Source organism: Bos taurus, chromosome 15, assembly GCF_002263795.3.
Source record: "Bos taurus isolate L1 Dominette 01449 registration number 42190680 breed Hereford chromosome 15, ARS-UCD2.0, whole genome shotgun sequence".
Taxonomy (NCBI): Eukaryota; Metazoa; Chordata; class Mammalia; order Artiodactyla; family Bovidae; genus Bos; species Bos taurus.
Genome location: NC_037342.1, coordinates 29,549,195 through 29,572,969, shown reverse-complemented (window position 1 = coordinate 29,572,969; position 23,775 = coordinate 29,549,195). Strand labels below are relative to the sequence as shown.

General features: G+C 45.1%; 1 protein-coding gene across 1 annotated transcript; it reads right to left on the bottom strand.

Annotated features, from left to right (window-relative positions):
* Positions 1 to 5,492: 5,492 nt before the first annotated feature.
* FOXR1 (forkhead box R1) lies at positions 5,493 to 15,230 on the bottom strand. Its single transcript, XM_005216070.4, has 5 exons — positions 14,920 to 15,230; positions 7,842 to 7,916; positions 7,503 to 7,747; positions 7,038 to 7,264; positions 5,493 to 6,044 (listed from the first exon to the last, which is right to left on the bottom strand). The coding sequence occupies exons 1-5, from the start codon at positions 14,978 to 14,980 to the stop codon at positions 5,762 to 5,764; spliced, it is 891 nt and encodes a 296-aa protein (XP_005216127.2). The 5' UTR covers positions 14,981 to 15,230; the 3' UTR covers positions 5,493 to 5,761.
* Between the last annotated feature and the right edge of the window lie 8,545 nt (positions 15,231 to 23,775).

Here is a 23,775-nt window from a genome sequence, read left to right as displayed (position 1 = left end):
TTTTTCCATAATCCAGCAGATGTTGGCAATTTGATCCCTGGTTCCTCTGCCTTTTCTAAAACCAGCTTGAACATCTGGAAGTTCACGGTTCACATATTGCTGAAGCCTGGCTTGAAGAATCTTGAGCATTATTTTACTAGCGTGTGAGATGAGTGCAATTGTGCGGTAGTTTGAGCATTCTTTGGCATTGCCTTTCTTTGGGATTGGAATGAAAACTGAGCTTTTCCAGTCCTGTGTGGTCCACTGGAGAAGGGAATGGCAAGCCACTTCAGTATTCTTGCCTTGAGAACCCCATGAACAGTATGAAAAGGCACAATGATAGGATACTGAAAAAGGAACTCCCCAGGTCAGTAGGTACCCAATATGCTACTGGAGATCAGTGGAGAAATAACTCCAGAAAGAATGTAGGGATGGAGCCAAAGCAAAAAGAATACCCAGCTGTGGATGTGACTGGTGATAGAAGCAAGGTCTGATGCTGTAAAGAGCAATATTGCATAGGAACCTGGAACATCAGGTCCATGAATCAAGGTAAATTGGAAGTGGTCAAACAAGAGATGGCAAGAGTGAATGTGGACATTCTAGGAATCAGTGAACTCAAAAGGACTGGAATGGGTGAATTTAACTCAGATGACCATTATATCTACTACTGCGGGCAGGAATCCCTCAGAAGAAATGGAGTAGCCATCATGGTCAACAAGAGAGTCTGAAATGCAGTACTTGGATGCAATCTCAAAAATGACAGAATGATCTCTGTTCGTTTCCAAGGCAAACCATTCAATATCACAGTAATCCAAGTCTATGCCCCAACCAGTAATGCTGAAGAAGCTGAAGTTGAACGGTTCTATGAAGACCTACAAGACCTTTTAGAACTAACACCCAAAAAAGATGTCCTTTTCATTATAAGGGACTGGAATGCAAAAGTAGGAAGTCAAGAAACACCTAGAGTAACAGGCAAATTTGGCCTTGGAATACAGAATGAAGCAGGGCAAAGACTAATAGAGTTTTGCCAAGAAAATGCACTGGTCATAACAAACACCCTCTTCCAACACCACAAGAGAAGACTCTACACATGGACATCACCACATGGTCAACACCAAAATCAGATTGATTATATTCTTTGCAGCCAAAGATGGAGAAGCTCTATACAGTCAGCAAAAACAAGACCAGGAGCTGACTGTGGCTCAGATCATGAACTCCTTATTTCCAAATTCAGACTTAAATTGAAGAAAGTAGGGAAAACCACTAGACCATTCAGGTATGACCTAAATCAAATCCCTTAACACCCTGCTACTGCTGCTGCTGCTAAGTCACTTCAGTCATGTCCGACTCTGTGCAACCCCATAGATGGAAGCCCACCAGGCTCCCCTGTCCCTGGGATTCTCCAGGCAAGAACACTGGAGTGGGTTGCCATTTCCTTCTCCAATGCATGAAAGTGAAAAGTGAAAGGGAAGTTGCTCAGTCGTGTCCGATTCTTAGCGACCCCAGGACCACAGGGAAGTCCTGTACAACCATCTCTACCACCCTGAAGTGAACCTTGCTGACAAAATAACCTACCTATTCATATCATTAAAAAACAAACAAACTGGAGGACTTCCCTGGTGGTCCAAAGGTTAAGAATATGCCTGCCAAGCAGGGGACTTGGGTTCGATCCCTGGTCCTGGAAGATCCCACATGACGAAGAACTACTAAGCCCATGCATCTTAACTATTGAGCTCTGGAGTCTGGGAGCCACAACTACTGCAACTTGTATGCCCTAGAGCCCAAGCTCTGCAACAAGAGAAGCCACCACAATGAGAAGCCCACACACCCCAATCAAGAGTAGCCCCCACTTGCCGCAACTAGAGAAAGCCCGTGCACAGCAACGAAGACCCAGTACAGCCAAAAATAAATAATAAAATAAAAAAAAATAAACTGTAATGCTCTGTAATATAACAAAACAATAAAAGGAGAGAAATTTATAATTAGAGTATATTGGATGAGAGTATAATGGATAAACTATATTTGAAAACATGAAACAGTTAAACATTTGCACATTCTTACAGTAAATAGCTGAAATTTAAGAGATGTCATTCAGATGATTATTGAAAATCCTTTTCCTTTATACTGGCTACCTTGACACCACCACATATTTGTTTATACATGTAGAATCCTTGTGGTCACAACAGATACAAACACAGGCCAATAAAGGGATGTGGTACTGGTGACTTAAATACCAGAGCAGCTTTGCTGTCAGTGATTTTCCAAAATGGAAACAACACTTGGTAAACTTCCAAATGAAAAAAGGGACAGTCTTCCTTCATTTTACATAAAAGTTGCATTCCTGGAAAAGTCAGTGTATAATAAAACAATACAACAAATAGTTTCTGCTTAGATGTAAAACTGGGTTAGGTTCTTGCAGCTCATTCATTATCAATGGCCTTAGGTATAAGGGTCAGCTCTTCAAGGTGAGACACTATCTCCCACACTGCCATTGGACACTCCTGGGCCTGCCAATCCCCCAAATCACTGCACAACCACAGTGCTCCCCAGGCTCAGTGAGAGCCCCTGGCCTAGCACTACTCTTGGTGCATGTTCCAGAATGAAGGCAAAGCTGCAACAGGTCGAGAAGAGATGGCTCTGGTGACAGACTGGTGACCAGGGCGAGACTTCATTTCTGTTACCAAAAATGTGCAAACCACACATGAACTGGGGCCTTTCTTTCAAGGTAGAGATTTTGGTCAGGTGGGATACTGCTTGTACTTTTCAAGAATAGCACTTTTCAGAGACCAGGGAGGAAGCAGTCTGATTTTATAGTGATACAGACTACAAGGGATTAAGAGCTGAATAAATGGACAGAAAATGAAGGCGACTCCTTAAATATAATGACCATCACACTCAATGACCTGAGGAGAATAACAGTGCATGTGTGCTCAGTCACTTCAGTCGTGTCAGACTCTTTGCGATCCCACGGACTGTACAGCCCTCCAGGCTCCTCTGTCCATGGGATTCTCCAGGCAAGAATACTGAAGTGGGTTGCCATGCCCTCCTCCAGGGGATTTTCCCAACCCAGAGATCAAATCTGCGTCTCTTACATCTCCTGCATTGGAAAGCCAGTTCTTTACCACTAGCGCCACCTGGGAGATTAACAGTACCTACTCTTTAAGGCTTTTAATCCAGGTTTAATTGTATGGATTAACCCTGCAAACGCATGTAAAATGATGTCTGGTCCAACTGTAAGCACTCAGTGTTAATGTTAATAAGCCAGACATGGGAGTATACACTTTCCATTGTCCTATTTAGTTCCTGAATCAAAATCTGTGTGTACTTCCATTATCCCCGATTTGCATGCAAAAGAAATGGAAGTTTAGAAGTGTTAAGAAAACTTGTGCTAAAAGAGATACAGTGAGAGAGGACAGGTGGTCTGTGGAGAGGAAGCTGAGCTGGGAGTCAGAGATGGAGAACAAGACTGTTGCCAGCAACAGCAAGGTCCCAGTTCCCACTGACAGTTGCCAAGTGCTGAAAGTAGACATAGGCTATTACTAGCCCACCAGCCTTCTGGAGCAGAGAGGGTGTCCTAACTAGACACCACAATAAGCAATAAAATAACTACCCTTTATTTAGAACTGAGTTCCAGTTTCGGCAGGAAGCACTCTACTCCATCCCTGTCGATCTCCACCCTGGTATAGTGCTAAGAAAGCCATCATTTACTCATTTTCCTCATCAAGACACTGAGAAAGTGGCTGCCTGAGGCACATTCTTCTACAATGAGGATGCAGGAGAACCAAGTGGCTACATCAGAGCTGAGAAACAGGAAGGTGAGCAGGAAGAAAAGGAGAGGTGAGACTATCTCAACCCTGACCAACCACAGAGACCAGGGAGCTGCCCGGACAAGGGGCGCCCTTCCTGAGACTCAAGCACCACCCACTGCCACCTCTGGGGAGGAGTGATACCCAGTCCCCTGGGACCGTGTCTGAGGCTGGAGCCATACTTCTGTGCAGGCCAGCTTCGGGGTAAGGGGGAACAGCAGAAGGACAGGTATTTCAGCCCCGTGGGAAACCCAGAATGATCTTTGAGCACTGTGGGGAACATCTGTGGCATCCTGACACAGCTCCGAATCTTGTTCCCTTCTTATCCGTCCCGCTGGCTTCTCTCCCTATTGCTCAGGTCTGAGGGTGGCAGCTGGCTTTGCCCTGGACAGTTTCCTGCGGTCCAGAAAGCCACCTCAGCCCAGCTGAGATCTATGGCCTCTGGGGACCCTGAATTTCCATGTGCTCTGGCTTCTACTGAACCCTGAGGTATGAAAGGGCCATCCCCCTCACCTCCCCACTAATGCTTAAGTGGGAGAAATGAGGCTTGAGCCCACCTACTCCTTTTCTCAATAAATTATTTTCCTTTAGGACTTCCCTGGTGGTCAAGAATCCATCTGCCAATGCACGGGACACAGATTCAATCCCTGGTCTCGGAAGATCCCACAGGCCACAGGACAACTAAGCCCATGTACCATAAAGACTGAGGCTGTACTCTAGAGCCGGGGAGCCACAACTACTGAAGCCCGCCCACCATAGAGCCGGTGCTCTGCAACAAGAGAGGCCACCACCATGAGAAGCCCAACCACTGCAAACAAAGCGTGATAGTGCAAGTTGCTCAGTCCTGTCCGACTCTGTGAGAGTCCTCTGTCCATAGAATTCTCCAGGCCAGAATACTGGAGTGGGTAGCTGTTCCCTTCTCCAGGGGATCTTCCTGACCCAGGAATCAAACTGGGGTCTCCTGCATTGCAGGCAGATTCTTTTCCAGCCTAGCTACCAGCCCTTCCTTACTTGCCGCAACTAGAGAAAGCCCAAGCACAGCAATGAAGACACAGAGCAGCCAAATATAGTTTTCAAAAAGAAATTCTTCCCTCTCACCTTTCTCATTGCTACCTCGTGGCCTCCCAGAAGGTATTCCCTTCAACTATTCCATAAACGATACATTTCCCTAGGCCTCTCCTCACTGTCCCCAGCTGATTACATCCACTCCTGTGGGTGGGTGGTGATTTGGGAGGCCCTTTGCAGGGCTGGCTGCTTTATGCTAGCCATCTTCCAAGAAAAAAAGATATCTCGAACAAGGTTAAGTATTTTCTTCCTTTGAGGAAAGAAGAGTATGGGCTCCCTTTGCTGCACACCAGGCAACCGGCCCATTGCCTCTGGAGCATCCAACAGCTCTGAGGGCAACCCATGTCCAACCTCAGAGCTGACCTGCGCCTCCCGTGCTACCTCATCCTCAGACCACACACACACACACCAGGCTGCTGCAGATTCTTTAATAAGGCATGGGCTGATGGCTGGTTCTTGGAACTAAAGGTCAAAGAGTGAGGACATCACATCTGAAAGGAAAGAAGAAAGTCAAAGGGATCTGTCTGCCCCCTGCAGCTGCTCTTCCCTAAGCCTGGACCTATCTCTCACGGCAGATGACGTACGTACTTCTCTCTCAAGCTCAAATGCCACCTGGTCTCCAAGAGAGGAAAAAGCCCCCTTTTGCAGAAAATCTCCCATACCATGTTTCTCACATCGTGTGGTCACCACTTCCCCAGGCTGCGGGGCTGTGAGCAGCGCCAGCTGTTTCTGCCTCAGCTCCTGATACCTCACGTTCCATGTTTGTGTAGGTGAGGACCCCTCAGGCAGGCACCACCCCAGCATCTCAGAACACCTCTGGCTTCTCCCCTTCCTCCAGAAGCTGCCCCCCAACCTCCACCTTGGTGTGACCCTGGCTCCTTCCATGCACACCCAGCCTCAGGTCAGGATCTTCAGGTCCCCTCCCCTGGGCCTCGAGTGTGACAAGGCCTCACACCTGGCTGGCTCATGCACTGCTGGATCCTTTCCAGCCGGGTGGAGGCCAAGGCACGGGCCTCTTCTGCAAAGCGGCGGTGTCCCTCGTCAGTCAACTTCCAGAGGCAGGATCGGGGCCGTGAGCTGACCCCACCCTGCATGCTGACCGGCACCTTCTCGAAGCTGTCTCGGAAACAGAGATTGTGACGCACGGTATTCTTCCAGCCTTCCGGAGCCGTCCGGAAAAAGGGGAAATGTTGTCTGCGGACACGGAGGAATGGTAAGGAGAGGGGTGGTCTTTCTGGGAGATGCCTCTCCTGGAGAACATTCTCACCCAGGGGCCAGAAGCCCTCAGCCCTCCTCTCAAGGTGGTGAAGCAGAAGCTGGCCCACGAAGCACTGTGCTGACCAGGCCTGTGGCTGCGCAGCTGGTAAAAGCCTCACCCTCTGAACTCAGTGCACTGCCCCTACACTCCCGGGCTCGCTTTCCTTCCTCCCTCCCTCCAAGGGCTCAGGACTGACAACTGGAACAGAGCTGAAATCAGGCCAACAGCTCCTGTCAGAGGAATCCTGGTCAAGGAGGACACCTCTTAAGGATTAATATTCTGTGACTCTGACTCTAACAAAGGGAAAAGGTCTGAAAAACTCATACTCATGGGTACCTGACTGTCAGAAAGCAACGTAAATCCTTTCTCAGCTCGGCTTCCCCGGGTCCCTGGGGGACAGGCCGTGCCAGATTAGTTTAGTCCAAAGGGAAAACGTGAGAAACTGCTGGGGGATCTTGAGAGGGAAGATGAGAGAATTTATGAAGCAGGTGAAAATATGTTTTGAAGAACTAAGATAGGGACTTCCCTGGTGCTCCAGTGGTTAAAGATTTTGCCTTTCAATGCAAGTAGAACAGGTTTGATCCCTGATCAGGGAGCTAAGAGCCCACATTCCTCATGGTCAAAAAACCAAAACATAAAACAGAAACAATATTGTAACAAAAACTTAAAAAAAAAAAAAAAAAAGAACTAAGCTATAAAAAGGTTGGAGTCTCTTAGATGTGAGGGGTGGCGGTGGCTATCCTGTCTATGTGAGGTGAGGACACATATTCGGGGACAACCTGGAACCAGAGCCTGGGGACAGAGAGGGATCCTCTGGGATACATATGGGGGAGCTGAGGCAGCAGCCCAGGGCCCCCGCCAACTGGAAGGTATCAGAGCAGGGCCCTGCCCCCTCCCTTCGCCCTCCTCACAGGGCCCCCTGCACATACCGAGTGAAACTGTAGATCTGTTGCACGTTGAGGCCACAGGGGGCACTGTTTCTTAATGCCAGTGCAATTAGGTGGAAGTAATTGAGAGGGGGCCTGGACCAGAGCCTCCCCTCCTGGCTGTTGGCTTGCCGAAGCCTCCGACTCTGGAGGGGGGCCGGTTTGTGAGAGGACGGGAGAGCCACAGAGGAGCGGTCATCCTGGTCCTCAGCCTCCTTCTCTTCTGTGAGCTGGAGGAGCACAGAGTAGGAACTGGTCCTGACTCCATGGTCTCAACTCCAGGGGTGCGGTGGCAGGAAGGGTTGGTGGGCCAGGGCCACCATCTGGGCTTCTCCCCAACCCAGAAGACGGGGGGCACAGCTAATTTCTGAACCCATTAACCCTTTGTCAGTCCTAAGAAAACAGAGCCCTCTGCTGCGTCATCCCTGGGCCCACCCACTGCCTAGAGCCCACCCCAGAAATCCCTACCTCCCAGTTGCTGAGGGAAGTGGCAAACCGCTTCCAAGGGGAACACTGGTCTCCAGGGGGTGACAGCAACTCCACCTCTGTGGCCTCCGGACATTTGGCAAAGTCTTCTTTTGGGACTGGCTGAGGGGAGGGAGCTGTGGTTGTCAGATTCTTCCCCTTACTGGGTTCTGGGACCTCCAGCTTTCCAGGGGGGAACATGATGTTGGGGTCTACCCACATCCACAGGTTGGGCTCAAAATCTGGACCTGCAGTAGAGAAAAAAGGAGACTGTGGCCCATAGCTCAAGGACTTTGGGTGTCCCACCCAGGCCACAGGGCCATGTCACTTCCCTTCACTCACCATCTTTATCAGGGTTGGGTTTTTTTTCCAGAGGTAACATTGGTGGCTCAACTATTCGGAGTTTATATCTGGCAACTGGCAAAAAGAAAGAGAGTCAAAACATCCTAGAATTTCCATTGTGGCCCCAGAGTCCTGGGCCTTGAAGCCTCCCTGGGAGGTGGCTGTGGGCCCTGCCTGGGAAGCGATGTCTTATTCTATGGGTTTCCCCTTACTTCTCTGACCTTCTCATTATCCTCTGCATTCTTCTCACCCTACATTATGTCCTTGAACCATTTCATTAATGCCTGTTACTTCAGTCAGTCACCATCTATAAACTCAAAGCTTCCATATCTTTATTTCTAGCCTAGACTTCTCTGTTAGCCCTTAAGTATAACTGTCTATACAGTCAACAAGGTCAAAAAAGTCAGATACAACTTAGTGACTAAACAACACCACACATATATATGTATTCTTTTTCAGATTCTTTTCCATTATAGGTTATTACAAGATACTGAATATAGTTCCCTGTGCTGTACAGGAGGTCCTTGTTGGTTATCTATTTTATATATAGTAATATGTATCTGTTAATCCCAAACTCCTAATTTATCCCTCCCCTCACTTCCCTTTTGGTAACCATAAGCTTGTTTTCTGTGTCTGTGGGTGGAAATCATTCTTGTCTCCTCTTTCCTCTAGAGCCACACCCAATCAATCACCAAGTTCTACCATCCCAGTCCAAGCCTGTAACCTAAAAGTTCTGTTTACCTTTTCTTTAACTTATCATATTGCAGTTTTGAGCCAACTCATTGGAAAAGACCCTGATGCTGGGAAAGATCGAGGGCATAAGGAGAAGGGGGCGACAGAAGATGAGATGGGTGGATGGCATCATCCACTCAATGGACAGGAGTTTGAGCAAACTCCAGGAGAGAGAGAAAGACAAGGAAGCCTGGCATGCTGCAGTCCAGAGGTGCTAAAGAGTTGGACACAACTGAGCAACTGAACAATTGCAGTTTTGAGTGATCTCCTAAAATGTTAATCCAATTTTCCACCCTTCACTGTAAACCTTTGGATGGCTTTCCATTGCCATTGGGCCAAATCTAAATTCCTTAAGATAGCCTATAAGGCCCTGGCTCCAGGCTCTCAGGTTCACTCAGTTGTGTCAGACTCTTTGCAACCCCGTAGACTGTAGCCTACCAGGTTCCTCTGTCCGTGGGATTTTCCAGGCAATAGTACTGGAGTAGGTTGCCATTTCCTTCTCCAGGGAATCTTCCCAACCCAGGGCTCAAACCCGGGTCTCCCGCATTGTAGACAGATGCTTTACAGTCTGAGCCACCAGGGAAGTCTAAGATAGTCCATAACGCCCTGGCTCCAGGCTCTCCACCTATCTCCAACAGACCTTATCGAGGAAGATCCTAGGTCTTCCCATAAGCTGTTCCCTTTTTCCTGGAAGCCCTCTTCCTGCTTGCCTCATTAATTGCTACTCACCCATCAAGTCTGTTTAAACATCTTTCTAAAGCAGCCTTCTCTGACTATCTGTCCAAACACTCACATAGCACACATTTTATTCTAACTGCTTGCTTAGAGTCTGTCTCCAGGTCTGTTTCCCTCACTGCCTGGGACATAGGAGGAGCTCAATTTAAATTAATGAATGGATACATGGTAGGCTCATCAGAGTAAATCAGGTATATATTAGAGCTAGCTGTGTGGTATGAATCTGGCTTCTGGTCCAGTTAGGGGGAACTGCTTTTGTCTCCCTCATTGTCCCCATGAGTGTCATATTACAGAAGAATCTAGGTCTGTGTCTGGGAAATGATGATATACTTATTGGAAAGCTCAGTCTCTAGAAAGGAAAAAGTAGTAAGAGATGTAATAAAGAAAAAGGAAAACTATAATCATTTACAGGGAAAATAGATTAGCATAGAAAACTATATAAAATTGATATAGTAATAAAAATTATTAGAACTAATAAGAGTCCAGCAGGTTTGATAGATATAAGAGCAACATACTAATCACCACTGTTCCTCTATACCAGCATTAAGAAACTGGAAAATAAAATTTTTTCCAAAAAGATGCTGTTTACAATAGCAATCAAAGTTATAATGTGGACCTTTATGTGAAAAAAATGTAATTACTATTTGAAGACCTAAAAGACTTCAATAAAGTAAGACATATAATACATATTATAAAGATGCCAACTGGCTTCCCAGGTGGCACAGTGCTAAGAAACTATCTGCCAATGCAGGAGATGAGGGTTCAATCCCTGGGTTGGTAAGATAACCCATTCCAGTATTCTTGCCTGAGAAGTCTCATGGACAGAGAAGTCAGAGCAGGCTATAGTCCATGGGGTCGCAAAAGAGTCAGACACTACTTAGCAACTAAAAAACAATAATAAAGCTGCCAATTATTCTCAAATTAACCTATACATTTAATGCAGATATTATAACACATAAATTAGAAGGGTCTGCACAGTAAAACTCACAAGGGAAAAAAAATCAATAGATAAGAAACCAGAAAAAAAATAATCTCCCAAACTCTCAATTCTCTGACAGACAACTCCTACAAATCAAAAAATAAAAAGCTAAGACAAACCTGTTTGTGGGTAAAAGATACGAATCAGTATTCAGAAGGAGGGGATACCTGAAGACGCTCAACCTCACTCGTCAGAGGAACACAATGAAAGAATGAGATAATACTTTACATGAAACTGACAAGAATTATAAAGACAGGCAAAAAAAAGCATTGGCAAAGATGCAGCAAAACCAGATCCTTTATTACACTGCAGATCTGAATAGCAACTGGTACAGGTGAAGAATAATCAAGCAGCACTATAGATTACTGTCTGCCACTGGGTGTGTCTATTCTAGTTAACAGAGGAATTTATACACTAATCTTCACTGTTGCCATCATCTACCAAACTCCGGTCCACTCATTTAGAGAAATTTAGCTCCTGGCTCACAGTCACTAAAGCTACTCCTGCCTTAAATCTTGGCTATTTCAACTGATACATAGATGATTCTCCAAAGACCCTGGCCTCGAAGTTTTTTGAATTCGTCTGCTCCCCAAATTTTGCCTTCCATCCCAATATAAACAGTCCTTCTCATTGTAATAACCTGAACCAGTAACTGCAACCTCTCCATAACCTCATTGCTGCACCCTGTAAAAGGGTTGCATCACCTCCCCTTTCCAGCCATCTTCTTCTCAACCCCAACCATCTTTTGATACCAGTGATAACACCAATCCACTGATCTACGGCTTTGGAGCACTGGTTTGGAAGAGCTGGATTTAATCAGGGTTGTGGTTTGACGTAGCAAGTGTTCCAGAGCCAAAGGAATTGACGGTGTACGCAAGAGAGTGATTGTGTTTGACTGCGGGATTCCAGGTTAAAGAGAGGACTTCCTAACTCCACTCTTTGAGAGCAAGAAAAATGGTGACAGGATCAACAGACTGGTAATCTCAGCGGATCAAAGGATAAGGTCTCTGTCTCTTCTGTCCTTGCTCTAACACAGGTGGCTCTGTGCCTCCTCAAGCATACACAATGTACCTATTTTTTTTTTTTTTTTTGTCAGCGGGGAGTTCTTAGAGGTTTGTGGGATCTCAGTTTCCTGACCAGTGGGCAAATCCAGCCCTGGCAGTGAAAGTGCTGAGTCCAAAAAACTGGACTGCCAGGGAATTCCTGTCTCCTCTCTTTCCTGATACTGGGAAAGATTGAAGGCAAGAGGAGAAGAGGGAGACAGAGGATGACATGGTTGGATGGCATCACCAACTCAATGGACATGAGTTTGAGCAAACTCTGGGAGATAGTGAAGGACAGAGGAGTCTCACGTGCTGCAGTCCATGGGATCGCAAAGAGCTGGACATGATTTAGCAACTGAACAGCAAGAGCAACAACTCTTTTCTGTTATTAATTTCTGTCTCTGGACCATATCAGCATTCAAATATGCTGTTAATTCTCTGATCTTATTAAAAAGAAGAACTTGTTGGGACTTCCCTGGTGGTCCAGTGTTTAAGACTTCACGCTCCCAATGCAAGCGGCTGGGTTTGATCCCTGGTCAGGTAACCAGATCCCAAATGCTGCAACTACAGATCCTGCATGTGTCAACAAAGGCCAAAGATCTCGCAAACTGCAACTAAGACCCAGTGAAGTCAAATAAATAAATACGAATATTAACAAACAAGAATTCTTGTTCCCACTTTCTGTGCCAGGCCAGTACTCCATTTTTGCTTGCTTTTGAGGCAGAACTCCTTGAAAAAATTGTCTGTATTTTCCGTCTTTACTTCCCCTCCCTTCCACTCTTATATCCTTGCCAATCAGACTCCTCCACCACTCCCCCGAAACCACAATGCTTAAGGTTGCACTCCACCAAAACCATATTATCAAGACTCTGCTTTGATAACTCCAAGTCAGCCCATCCCTGATCTGATCTCTCCTGTAACCACTCCTTCTTTGAAACACTTTCTTCATTTGGTTTCCAGGAAAAGACAATCTCAGTTTTGATTCTCAATGGTCATTTCCTCAGTTTTTGTTGGTTATCTCTCTTCTCTCCAATCTCTTTAGAATGGAATGCCCCCTAGGGCTCACTCTATTTTCTCCCCTTAAATGCCACATGTGTATCAAGGACTTTCAAAATTCCTCTCTCTCTCCACAATTAAAACATATCTACCAGCTTACTCAATATTTCTACTTGGATATCTAAGAAATATCTCAACCTTGGCATAGTAAAGAACAGAATTCCTGGTTTTCCTCCCCAGATCTTCCACATCTCTGTACAAGACAACTCAATCCTTGAGCCTGGTCAGCCAAAAGCTCTGGAAGAGTCATCCTCTAATCTTTTTTTTTTTTTTACATAATACATCCAACCCATCAAGAGAATCCAGCTGGTTCCTTCTCACCACATCCTCCACCACCACCCTGGTGGTCCAGTCCACCATCAGCTCTTGTCTGGATTACTACTATAGCCTCCTAAATAGTTGCTTGGTTCCCAGTCTCTCTACACTTCAACCCAGCAGCCACAATGATCTTTTCAGACTATAGATCATTCAGGATAAGCTGTGTAATCTGCAAGTGAAAAGTGCAAGTGAAGTCGCTCAGTCATGTCCGACTATTTGTGACCCCATGGACGGTAGCCTGCCAGGCTCCTCCATCCGTGGGATTTTCCAGCCAAGAATACTGGAGTGGGTTACCATTTCCTTCTCCAGGAGATCTTCACGACCCAGTGTTTGAACCCGGGTTTCCTGCATTGTAGGTAGACCCTTTACCCTCTGAGCCACCAGGGGAGTCAAATGTAGGGTTCCTTGTTCAAAAATTATTAAAAATCTTGACAGTGATGGCAGGACATTAAACTCAGTATAAACACCCTATGTAATGGCACAGGTCACTCACTATATTGGCAATCAGGTCACTCCACTGTTCTAAACTTTGTCAACCGTACTAATCTTACTGAGTCAACCCTAATGTCCTGAGAGGGGAAGAGGGCTCTTCCTGACCTCTGCTCCAAGCTCCACACCCTCTGAACTCTTCTCTTTATTTACCTTGATCCAGCCTCACTAGCCTCTTTACGAGTTCCTCAAACACTCCAGGCATATTTCTTTCTGAGGGCTTTTTACATGAGCTATTTCTCCTGCTTGAGAAACTTTTCCTCTTAAGTATGGTCTAGCTCACCATCTCACCTCCTTCAGCTGTGCTCAAATATGTTCCTGGGACTACCCTGGTGGTCCAGTGGTGATCCATTGGCTAACACTTGGTGCTCCCCATGCAAGGGACCCCAGTTCAATCCCTGGTCAGGGAACTATATCCCACATGCCGCGACTAATATATATAATATATATATATATATATATACCCATACACACACACACACACACACCATGTGTGTGTGTATATACATATTAATATAAACTGTCTGTGTGGTCTCAGTAGAATATCAGCTCCATGAAGAGTTGTCTCTTTTGCTCATGGTGTATCAAGAGTGTCCAGAATAGTGCCTGGGAAAATTGGAGGTGCTCAATTAATATTTCTCTTTTTTTTGGCCATGCTTGTGGCATGCAGGATCTTAGTAACCAGGGATTGAACCTGGGCCCCCTGAATTGTGGAATCTTAACCACTAGACCACCAGAGAAGTCACCTGATAAGTAAATATTTCTTGAATCAAGACACAGGAATGTTCAGCATTACTCATGGTGACAAGGAGTTCCAATGGAGTTTGTGTCTCCGTCAGTAAGGAAAATTAAAATACAAAAAGATAATATATGCAGATGATAGAATATCACACAGCTATCAGAAATGATGAATCAGATCTTCATTTAGCAACCCCAAATTACTCTCAAAAACAATGTGAATGGGGGGACGCAAAGAGTATTTATGTATAGTAAGGTTACCTATAAAAGCAAAATAATGCTAAACAGTTTTCAAAGATACGTTTGTCTATAAAGACATTAAATGGATTGGGAGTGTGGGAAGTGAGGAAAGAGGGTGGGGACTGAAGGAAGAAAATGAGTTAATCCAACTACTCTGCCCAAATAGATGGCAGTCATATATCAAGAATGTAGTAAGCAATTACCTCAACTCTCAATACCTGAGAAACACCCGAGAACCCCCAAACTAAAAAAAAAAAAAATTTAAAGACAACGGTCAACTATCCATTCAGCAAATACTGAGCGGCTCTAGGTGTCAGACAATGTATTAAGAGGGGGATACGGCCACAGACAAAATTGATTTTAAAAATCTTTTTAAAGAGAAAGATGATCGAAATCAGTAGTGGGCCCAAACGGCCTGGGCGCCACGGAGAAAAGGCTGAAAAGAGACCTAAAAGTTTTGCGACGGCGCCCGTGAACGAGGGTGGAAAAGCAGTGTTCGGGCAGGCCCCTGCCTTCCGTGGGCTTCCAGTCGAGGATGGGGCCCCCTCGCCTCTTGGGAAAAGTAGGGGCGGGGCAGGGGCGCAGCAAAGGGGGCAAGGAGTCCAGAATCGCAGCATCGTAACGGGGCCCGTGAGGGCGGGCGGGGAGGAGGTCCAAGCGCCGGAGCCTCGGGCCTGGCGCGCCCATGAGCGCCCCCCTCAGCCGTCGTGGCGCGCCCATCCCCCACGACCCCGTCCAGGACACTCACGGTTCTGTTCGGCTAAGGGCAGGTGCGACGTGGCGAAGGCCAGAAAGGACTCGTTCCCCATGTCCCAGTCCAGCAGCCCCGGGACCTGGCCATGGAGGCTGGCCCAGAAGTCGACGTGCTGCAGTTTCAGGTCCACGGTTAGGAGAGGAGGGCCAGCCAGCACAGGGTGAGAGAGTCGGGAGAGACTGAGGCTGAGGCCTGGGAGGCACGTTCTTAAATCCCCTGGTGCTGATTGACTTGAGTGGAGCCCGCTCAGGTGTGCCTCATTTGACACCCTCGACCTCTCGGGCCTACACTGAGCGCCCCCCCAACCCCGCCTTTTCCACAACCCCTCACGCTTTCACTTTGGGGTTTGGGGACCTTGGGGATTCAGAAGGGAGGGATCCCAGGCGCTCTTTCCTCTCTACATTTACCCCAAGCTCTTTTTTTATTTGGTAAATCAGTCTACCAATCAAGAATGATCCTGTGATGGTATTAGTAGCTACTTTCTAGAAGTTTGGAGGATTTCATGGTTTATCCAAGATCGCATCTGTAAGTGTAAAGTGGAGATGGAATTAAATGGTGGTTTTTATTATTTTATGTCATTTTTTTGGAATGGTGATTCTTAAATTTTGTTTTTCATACTTTCAAATTTACAGAAAAGTCCCAAGACTGCAATAAAAAAATTCCAGTATACCTAATTGGTTAAGTCCTCTAACCAATTATACCAATTATTAACATTTTATCACATTTTTGTTTTTCTCTCTGTGTAAGACATACATTATCTTTTTCTGAACTACTCAAGAGTAATTTGCTGACATCCTGCCCCTTTACCCATAAATACTTAAGTGTGTATTTCCTGAAAACCAAGATATTGGTTTATATAACCAGAAAATCAGAAATGAGAAAATTAAAAAACTTAACAAGGATTCAATGAAAGTGAAAGTGACTCAATCGTGTCCAAATCTCTTTTTGTTTGTTTTGTTTTGATAGGTAAGGAGTAGATTTATTCAGATTCAGAGAGAAGCACACTCCAAAGACAGAGTGTGGGCCATCACAGAGAGGAGTGCAGCTGTGTCTGACTCTGTGACCCAGGCCAGAATACTGGAGTGGATAGCATTCCCTTCTCCAGGGGATCTTCCCAACCCAGGGATCGAACCCAGGTCTCCCGCATTGCAGGCAGATTCTTTACCAGCTGAGCTACCAAGGAAGCCCTTATGGATTCAATACTGTATTTAAAATACAGATCCTATTCAAATTTCACCAATTGCTCCAATAATGTGCTTTATATGACTTTGCTTTATTATCTAGAATCCATTTCAGGATCATGCAAGGCATTTAATTTTTATGTCTCTTTAGCCTCTAATCTGGAGTAATTTCTCAGACTTAAATCTTTCATAACATTGGCATTTTGAAGAGTACAGGCCATTTATTCTGTAGAATGTCTTTTAGTTTAGGTTCCTGTTTCCTCATAACTAGATTATGTAATTTTGGCCAGAATGTCAGAGAAGAGATGTTTCCTTATTAGTACATCACATTAAGAGACCCGTGATGTTGGTTTGTCTCATTATTAGTGGTATCCATTATGTTTTTCAACTGTGAAGGTACCTTTTTTTTTTCTCTCTTTTGTAATTAGTAAGCAATTTGTGGGGACATATATTAAAGTGATCTAAAATCTTGTTTCTCATCAAATTTGTACCCACTAATTCTAGTGTCCATTTATGATTCTTGCCTAAATCAATCATTACTATGATGCGTGTGAAATGATTTTATTTTATATATATATTTTTGACTGCACCTCCAATCTTGTGGGACCTTAGTTCCCTGACCATGACAGTGAAAGCACTGCGTCCTAACTGCTGGACTGCCAGGGAGTTCCCTGATTTTTCTAAATCTATCGTTCTATCTCCATTTATTTTAGTTGGCATTCTTTTGTAAGAGCTTCCCTGGTGTCGAAGTGATAAAGAATCCACCTACCAATGCAGGAGGTGCAGGTTCAATCCTTGGATCAGGAAGATTCCCTAGAGAAGGAAATGGCAACCCACTCCAGTATTCTTGCCTAGAAAATCTCATGGACAGAGAGGAACCAGAGCGGGCTACAGTTCATGGGGTTACAGAAGAGTCAGACGTGACTAAGCACAGCACAGCACATTCTTTTGTAAAGAAGAACTTTTCTTTATCACATATTTGTTATCAGTATGGACTCAAAGGATTGATTCTTATGTTACAGAAAGTGAAAAGTGAAAGTGAAGTTGCTCAGTTGTGTCGGACTCTTTGCAGCTCCGTGGACTGTAGCCTACCAGGCTCCTCCATCCATGGGATTTTCCAGGCAAGAATACTGGAGTGGATTGCCATTTCCTTCTCCAGGGGATCTTCCCAACCCAGGGATCAAACCCGGGTCTCCCACATTGTAGGCAGACGCTTTACCGTCTGAGCCACCAAGGAAATCATATGTTACAGAGTGGATTATAATTCAGTACTGTATTTGTTTTATCCTTAAATTATTCATATTTGGCCAGAGGGTGAGGCAGCCCCCTCTTTGTGCATTCTGGGTTTTCCCATCAGAGCCCATCTACCCTGTACTGTGTTGCCTGTTGCTTGCTTACTAGACTGGAAACTTTGAGAGTAGTACCTGGCATGTAGGAGACCCTCAATAAATGTTGTTTTAACTATGGTGAAAACAACAACTTTTAAAAAATTTACTGGCACCCTACCTTTAATATCAATAATAACAGTAATTTTATGATAATTTCCCTAGTTATAAAAATAATACATGCCTGATACAGAAAACTTGGAAATATAGAAAGCACAAAGAAAAACACAAGAAAACAAAAATCATTCTTGTTATCCACAAGAGATAATAATTAATTACATTCTGATGTATAGTATTCCAATCTTTTTCCTGTGTTTCATTTTGTTTTATATAAAAAGTTATTGTAATGCATCTACCGTTTTATAGCCCCTTTTAAATTAATGTATCATTTGAAAATGTTAATATCATGTAAATCATATCTCTGATGAGGTTAACACCCAGAATGTATAAAGAAATCCCACAAATCATCAAAAAATCCAAACAACCCAGTTTAAAAATGGGCAAAGGACTTGAATAGACATTTCTCCAGAGAAGAAATACAGATGTCCAATAAGCACATGAAAAGATGTGCTTTTATATCATTAACAGTAGAGAAATGCAAATAAAAACCACAATGAAATACTACTTCGTATCCATTGGGATGGCTATTATAAAACTAAACAAAGAAAATACAGGAAATAACAAGTGTTGACTAGGATGTGGAGAAATTGGAATCCTTGTGAATTACTGGTGGGAATGTAAAATGGTGCAGGCTCTCAAAAAAAAAAGAAAAAAATAAAAGAATTATTCTATGATCTAGCTGTCTCATTTCTTGGTTAATACCCTGAAGAACTGGAATCAGAGGTTTGGATAGATATCTTTATACCCATGTTCAAGACTGCCTATTCACAGTATTTAAAATGTGGAAACAGGGACTTTCATGGTAAGAATCTGCCTTGTAATGTAGGGGACTTGAGTTGCATCCCTGGTTAGGAACCTAAGATTCCACATCCCTGGGGCAACTAGAGAGAAACCCACATGCCTCAGTGAAGAGCTCACAAAAGATCCCCTGGGCTGCAACTAAGACCCGAGGCACCCAACAGATGTATTTTAAAGATGGTTAAAGTCGTAAATTTTAAGTTTGTATTGTGTGCTTTGTCACTCAGTGGTGTCCGATTCTTTGCCACCCCATGACTGACTGTAGTGCAACAGGCTCCTTCGTCCATGGGGATTCTCCAGGCAAGAATGCTGGAGTAGGTTGCCACTTCCTTCTCCAGGGGATCTTCCTGACCCTGGGATTAAACCTGCATCTCCTGCATTGGCAGGCAGATTATTTACCACCAAGTCACCAGGGAAGCAAAGAATGAATGTGCTGTGCTGTGCTTAGTCGTTCAGTCATGTCCGACTCCCTGCAACCCCATGCACTAGAGCCTGCCAGGCTCCTCTGTCCATGGGGATTCTGCAGGCAAGAATACTGGACTGGGTTGCCTTGCCCTCCTCCAGGGCATCTTCCCTACCCAAGGATCAAACCCAGGTCTCTTGCACTGCAGGCGAATTCTTTACTATCTGAACCACCAGGGAAGCCCTTTATGTTTGTATTATCATGATTTTCAGTTCAGTTCAGTTGCTCAGTTACGTCCAACTCTTTGTGACTCCATGAATCCCAGCACGCCAGGCCTCCCTGTCCATCACCATCTCCCGGAGTTCACCAAAACCCATGTGCATCAAGTCTGTGATGCCATCTAGCCATCTCATCTCTGTTGTCCCCTTTTCCTGCCCCCAATCCCTCCCAGCATCAGGGTCTTTTCCAATGAGTCAACTCTTCGCATGAGGTGGCCAAAGTATTGGAGTTTCAGCTTTAGCATCAGTCCTGCCAATGAACACCCAGGACTAGTCTCCTTTAGGATGGACGGGTTGGATCTCCTTGCAGTCCAAGGGACTCTCAAGAGTCTTGTCCAACACCACAGTTCAAAAGCATCAATTCTTTGCTGCTCAGCCTTCTTCACAGTCCAACTCTCACATCCATACACGACCACTGGAAAAACCATAGCCTTGACTAGACAGACCTTTGTTGGCAAAGTAATGTCTCTGCTTTTTAATATGCTATCTAGGTTGGTCATAACTTTCCTTCCAAGGAGTAAGCGTCTTTTAATTTCATGGCTGCAATCACCATCTGCAGTGATTTTGGACCCCCAAAAAATAAAGTCTGACACTGTTTCCAGTGTTTCCCTATCTATTTCCTATGAAGTGATGGGACCAGATGCCATGATATTTTTCTGAATGTTGAGCTTTAAGCCAACTTTTTCACTCTCCACTTTCACTTTCATCAAGAGGCTTTTTAGTTCCTCCTCACTTTCTGCCATAAGGGTGGTCTCATCTGCATATCTGAGGTTATTGATATTTCTCCCGGCAATCTTGATTCCAGCTTGTGCTTCTTCCAGCCCAGCATTTCTCATGATGTACTCTGCATATAAGTTAAATAAGCAGGGTAACAATATACTCCTTTTCCTATTTGGAACCAGTCTGTTGTTCCATGTCCAGTTCTTCCTGACCTGCATATAGGTTTCTCAAGAGGCAGGTCAGGTGGTCTGGTATTCCCATCTCTTTCAGAATTTTCTACAGTTTATTGTGACCCACACAGTCAAAGGCTTTGGCATAGTCAATAAAGCAGAAATAGATGTTTTTCTAGAACTCTCTTGCTTTTTCCATGATCCAGCAGATGTTGGCAATTTGATCTCTGGTTCCTCTGCCTTTTCTAAAACCAGCTTGAACATCTGGAAGTTCATGGTTCACGTATTGCTGAAGCCTGGCTTGGAGAATTTTGAGCATTACTTTACTAGCATGTGAGATGAGTGCAATTGTGTCGTAGTTTGAGCATTCTTTGGCATTGCCTTTCTTTGGGATTGGAATGAAAACTGACCTTTTCCAGTCCTGTGGCCACTGCTGAGTTTTCCAAATGTGCTGGCATATTGAGTGCAGCACTTTCACAGCATCATCTTTCAGGATTTGAAATAGCTCAACTGGAATTCCATCACCTCCACTAGCTTTGTTCGTAGTGATGCTTTCTAAGGCCCACTTGACTTCACATTCCAGGATGTCCGGCTCTAGGTGAGTGAGTGATCACACCATAGTGATTATCTGGGTCCTGAAGCTCTTTTTTGTACAGTTCTGTGTATTCTTGCCACCTCTTCTTAATATCTTCTGCTTCTGTTAGATCCATACCATTTCTGTCTTTTATCGAGCCCGTCTTTGTATGAAATGTTGCCTTGGTATCTCTAATTTTCTTGAAGAGATTTCTAGTCTTTCCTATTCTGTTGTTTTCCTCTATGTCTTTGCATTGATCGCTGAGGAAGGCTTTGTTATCTCTCCTTGCTATTCTTTGGAACTCTGCATTCAAATGGGAATATCTTTCCTTTTCCCCTTTGCTTTTCGCTTCTCTTCTTTTCACAGCTATTTGTAAGGCCTCCTCAGATAGCCATTTTGCTTTTTTGCATTTCTTTTCCATGGGGATGGTCTTGATCCCTATCTCCTGTACAGTGTCAGGAACCTCTGTCCATAGTTCATCAGGTACCCTGTCTATCAGATCTAGTCCCTTAAATCTATTTCTCACTTCCACTGTATAATCATAAGAGATTTGATTTAGGTCATACCTGATAGCATATTGAAAAGCAGAGATATTACTTTGCCAACAAAGGTCCGTCTAGTCAAGGCTATGGTTTTTCCTGTGGTCATGTATGGATGTGAGGGTTGGACTGTGAAGAAAGCTGAGCACTGAAGAATTGATGCTTTTGAACTGTGGTGTTGGAGAAGACTCTTGAGAGTCCCTTGGACTGCAAGGAGATCCAACCAGTCCATTCTGAAGGAAATCAGCCCTGGGATTTCTTTGGAAGGACTGATGCTAACGCTGAAACTCCAATACTTTGGCCACCTCATGCGAAGAGTTGACTCATTGGATAAGACCCTGATGCTGGGAGGGATTGGGGGCAAGTAGAACAGGGGATGACAGAGGATAAGATGGCTGGATGGCATCACCGACTCGATGGACATGAGTTTGAGTGAACTCTGGGAGATGGTGATGGACAGGGAGGCCTGGCGTGCTGCGATTCATGGGGTCACAATGAGTCGGACACGACTGAGCGACTGAACTGAACTGAACCGAATGGTCTAGCGGTTTTCCCTACTTTCTTCAATTTAAGTCTGAATTTGGCAATAAGGAGTTCATGATCTGAGCCACAGCCAGCTCCCGGTCTTGTTTTTGCTGACTGTATAGAGCTTCTCCATCTTTGGCTGCAAAGAATATAATCAATCTGATTTCGGTGTTGACCATCTGGTGATGTCCATGTGTATGGTGATGATCATGATTTTAAAAATGTTTATATCATCCCCCTACCCACATCCATTTGACAGAACTCTAGAAGCAGAGCGCAGGCAGGAGGGAAACTGAAAATTAATAAATAAATAATGTATCTATCAGTAATTTCCAAACTTTGCTGCATGTTGGAATCCCCTGGGGATCTTTAAAAAGTACTAATGCCTGACTCCCACCCTCAGTCATTCTGATTCTGGTGTAGGATATGGCCTGAGTGTTGGGATTTTTAAAAGTCTCCTGCTGCTAAATCGCTTCAGTCATGTCTGACTCTGTGAGACCCCATAGACAGCAGCCCACCAGGCTCCCGCGTCCCTGGGATTCTCCAGGCAAGAACACTGGAGTGGGTTGCCATTTCCTTCTCCAATCTCCTGGATGATTCTAATGTGTGGCACAGTTTGGTTCCCTGTCTGGTGCTCTTGTTGTTGTTGCTGAGTCGCTAAATCGTGTTCAACTCTTTTGGGACCCCATGGATTGTGGCCTGCTGGGCTCCTCTGTCCATGGGATTTCCCAGGCAAGAATAGTGGAGCGGGTTGTCATTTCCTTCTCCAGGGGATCTTCCCAACCCAGGGTCTCCGGCTTGACAGGCAGATTCTTTACCACCATTGGTCACCTGATACGAAGGGCCAACTCGAAAAACACCCTGAAAGATTGAAGAAAGATTGAAGTCAAAAGGAGAAGCAGGCAGCAGAGGATGAGATGGTTAGATAGCCTCCCAGACTCAATGGACCTGAATTTGAGGAAACTCCAGGAGATAGTGGAAGACAGAGGAGCCTGGCATGCTGCACTTCATGGGGTTGCAAAGAGTCAACAAGACTTAGCTACTGAACAACAAGGACAGCTGATGCTCTGCCCACAATACAAGAAGAGTGGGCACCATACCTCCCTTGGCTGGTCCAGTTAGGATGGGAAGAAGGACCTGATGGATTCTCCCTGACCCTCGTTCCTGACTTCAGGCCTCAGGGGAGCTGGACCCACCCAAACTAAGGAGGGTCCCGTGTTCACCTCCTGTCATCTATCATGACACTTATTGAAATTTTATTTACCTGTTCACACTTCGGGGAATCTCTCTTCCCCTAAATTCTCTGTAAGTTCCATAAGGGAGGAAGAGTGTCTTTTCACAGTTTATTTCTCGCACCTGGCACACAATAAATGCTAAGTTAGTGTTTGTGGAATTATTAGTGCTGTTGTTCTTCTCTTCCATTGCCTCCCTCTCCAGGATCTTCTAGCTCTGTGTCATTTATTATTGCATTTTCAGAATTTTTGGCACTTTTCCTAGCCCTCACCTTCTCTTCAGGGGCTTGTTGATTCATCCATTTGCTCACTTGTTCTACAATATGTATTGAATATCCACCATGTCCCAGGCACCACAAAGGTACTATAGGCCCTTGGGAGCAAAGAGACAACTCTCAGGGAACATAAAGTCTGGAGGGAAGACCACTGAATAATCACATAAACATAGTAATAAACAATAGTAACGCCATGAAAGACAAAATGGGAGAACCCAACCTAATGGTGGGGTGGAGGTCAGAGAAGCCTTCCCTGGAGAAGCTGGGTTAACTATGCAAATAGAATGGAATTGAGGGGGGGGGTGGTCTTAAAAGCAGCGTAGGCCTAAGGAAGGGGCTTCTGTGTGGCTCAGATGATAAAGACTCTGCCTGCAATGTGGGTGACGGAAGTCTTCCCTGAATTGGGAAGACCCCCTGGAACAGGAAATGGCAACTCACCCCAGTATTCTTGCCTGGACAATCCCATGGACAGAGGAGCCTTGTGGGCTACAGTCCATGGGGTTGCAAAGAGTCAGACATGACTGAAGCGACTTAGCACGCACACAGGCTTAAAGAAGAGTCTGTGCAAAGGCCTCGAGGCAAGAGGGAACGCAGGACATTAGAAGGGATATAGTGAGAGCTGAGGGGTAGTTAGGGGACAGACACCGGGC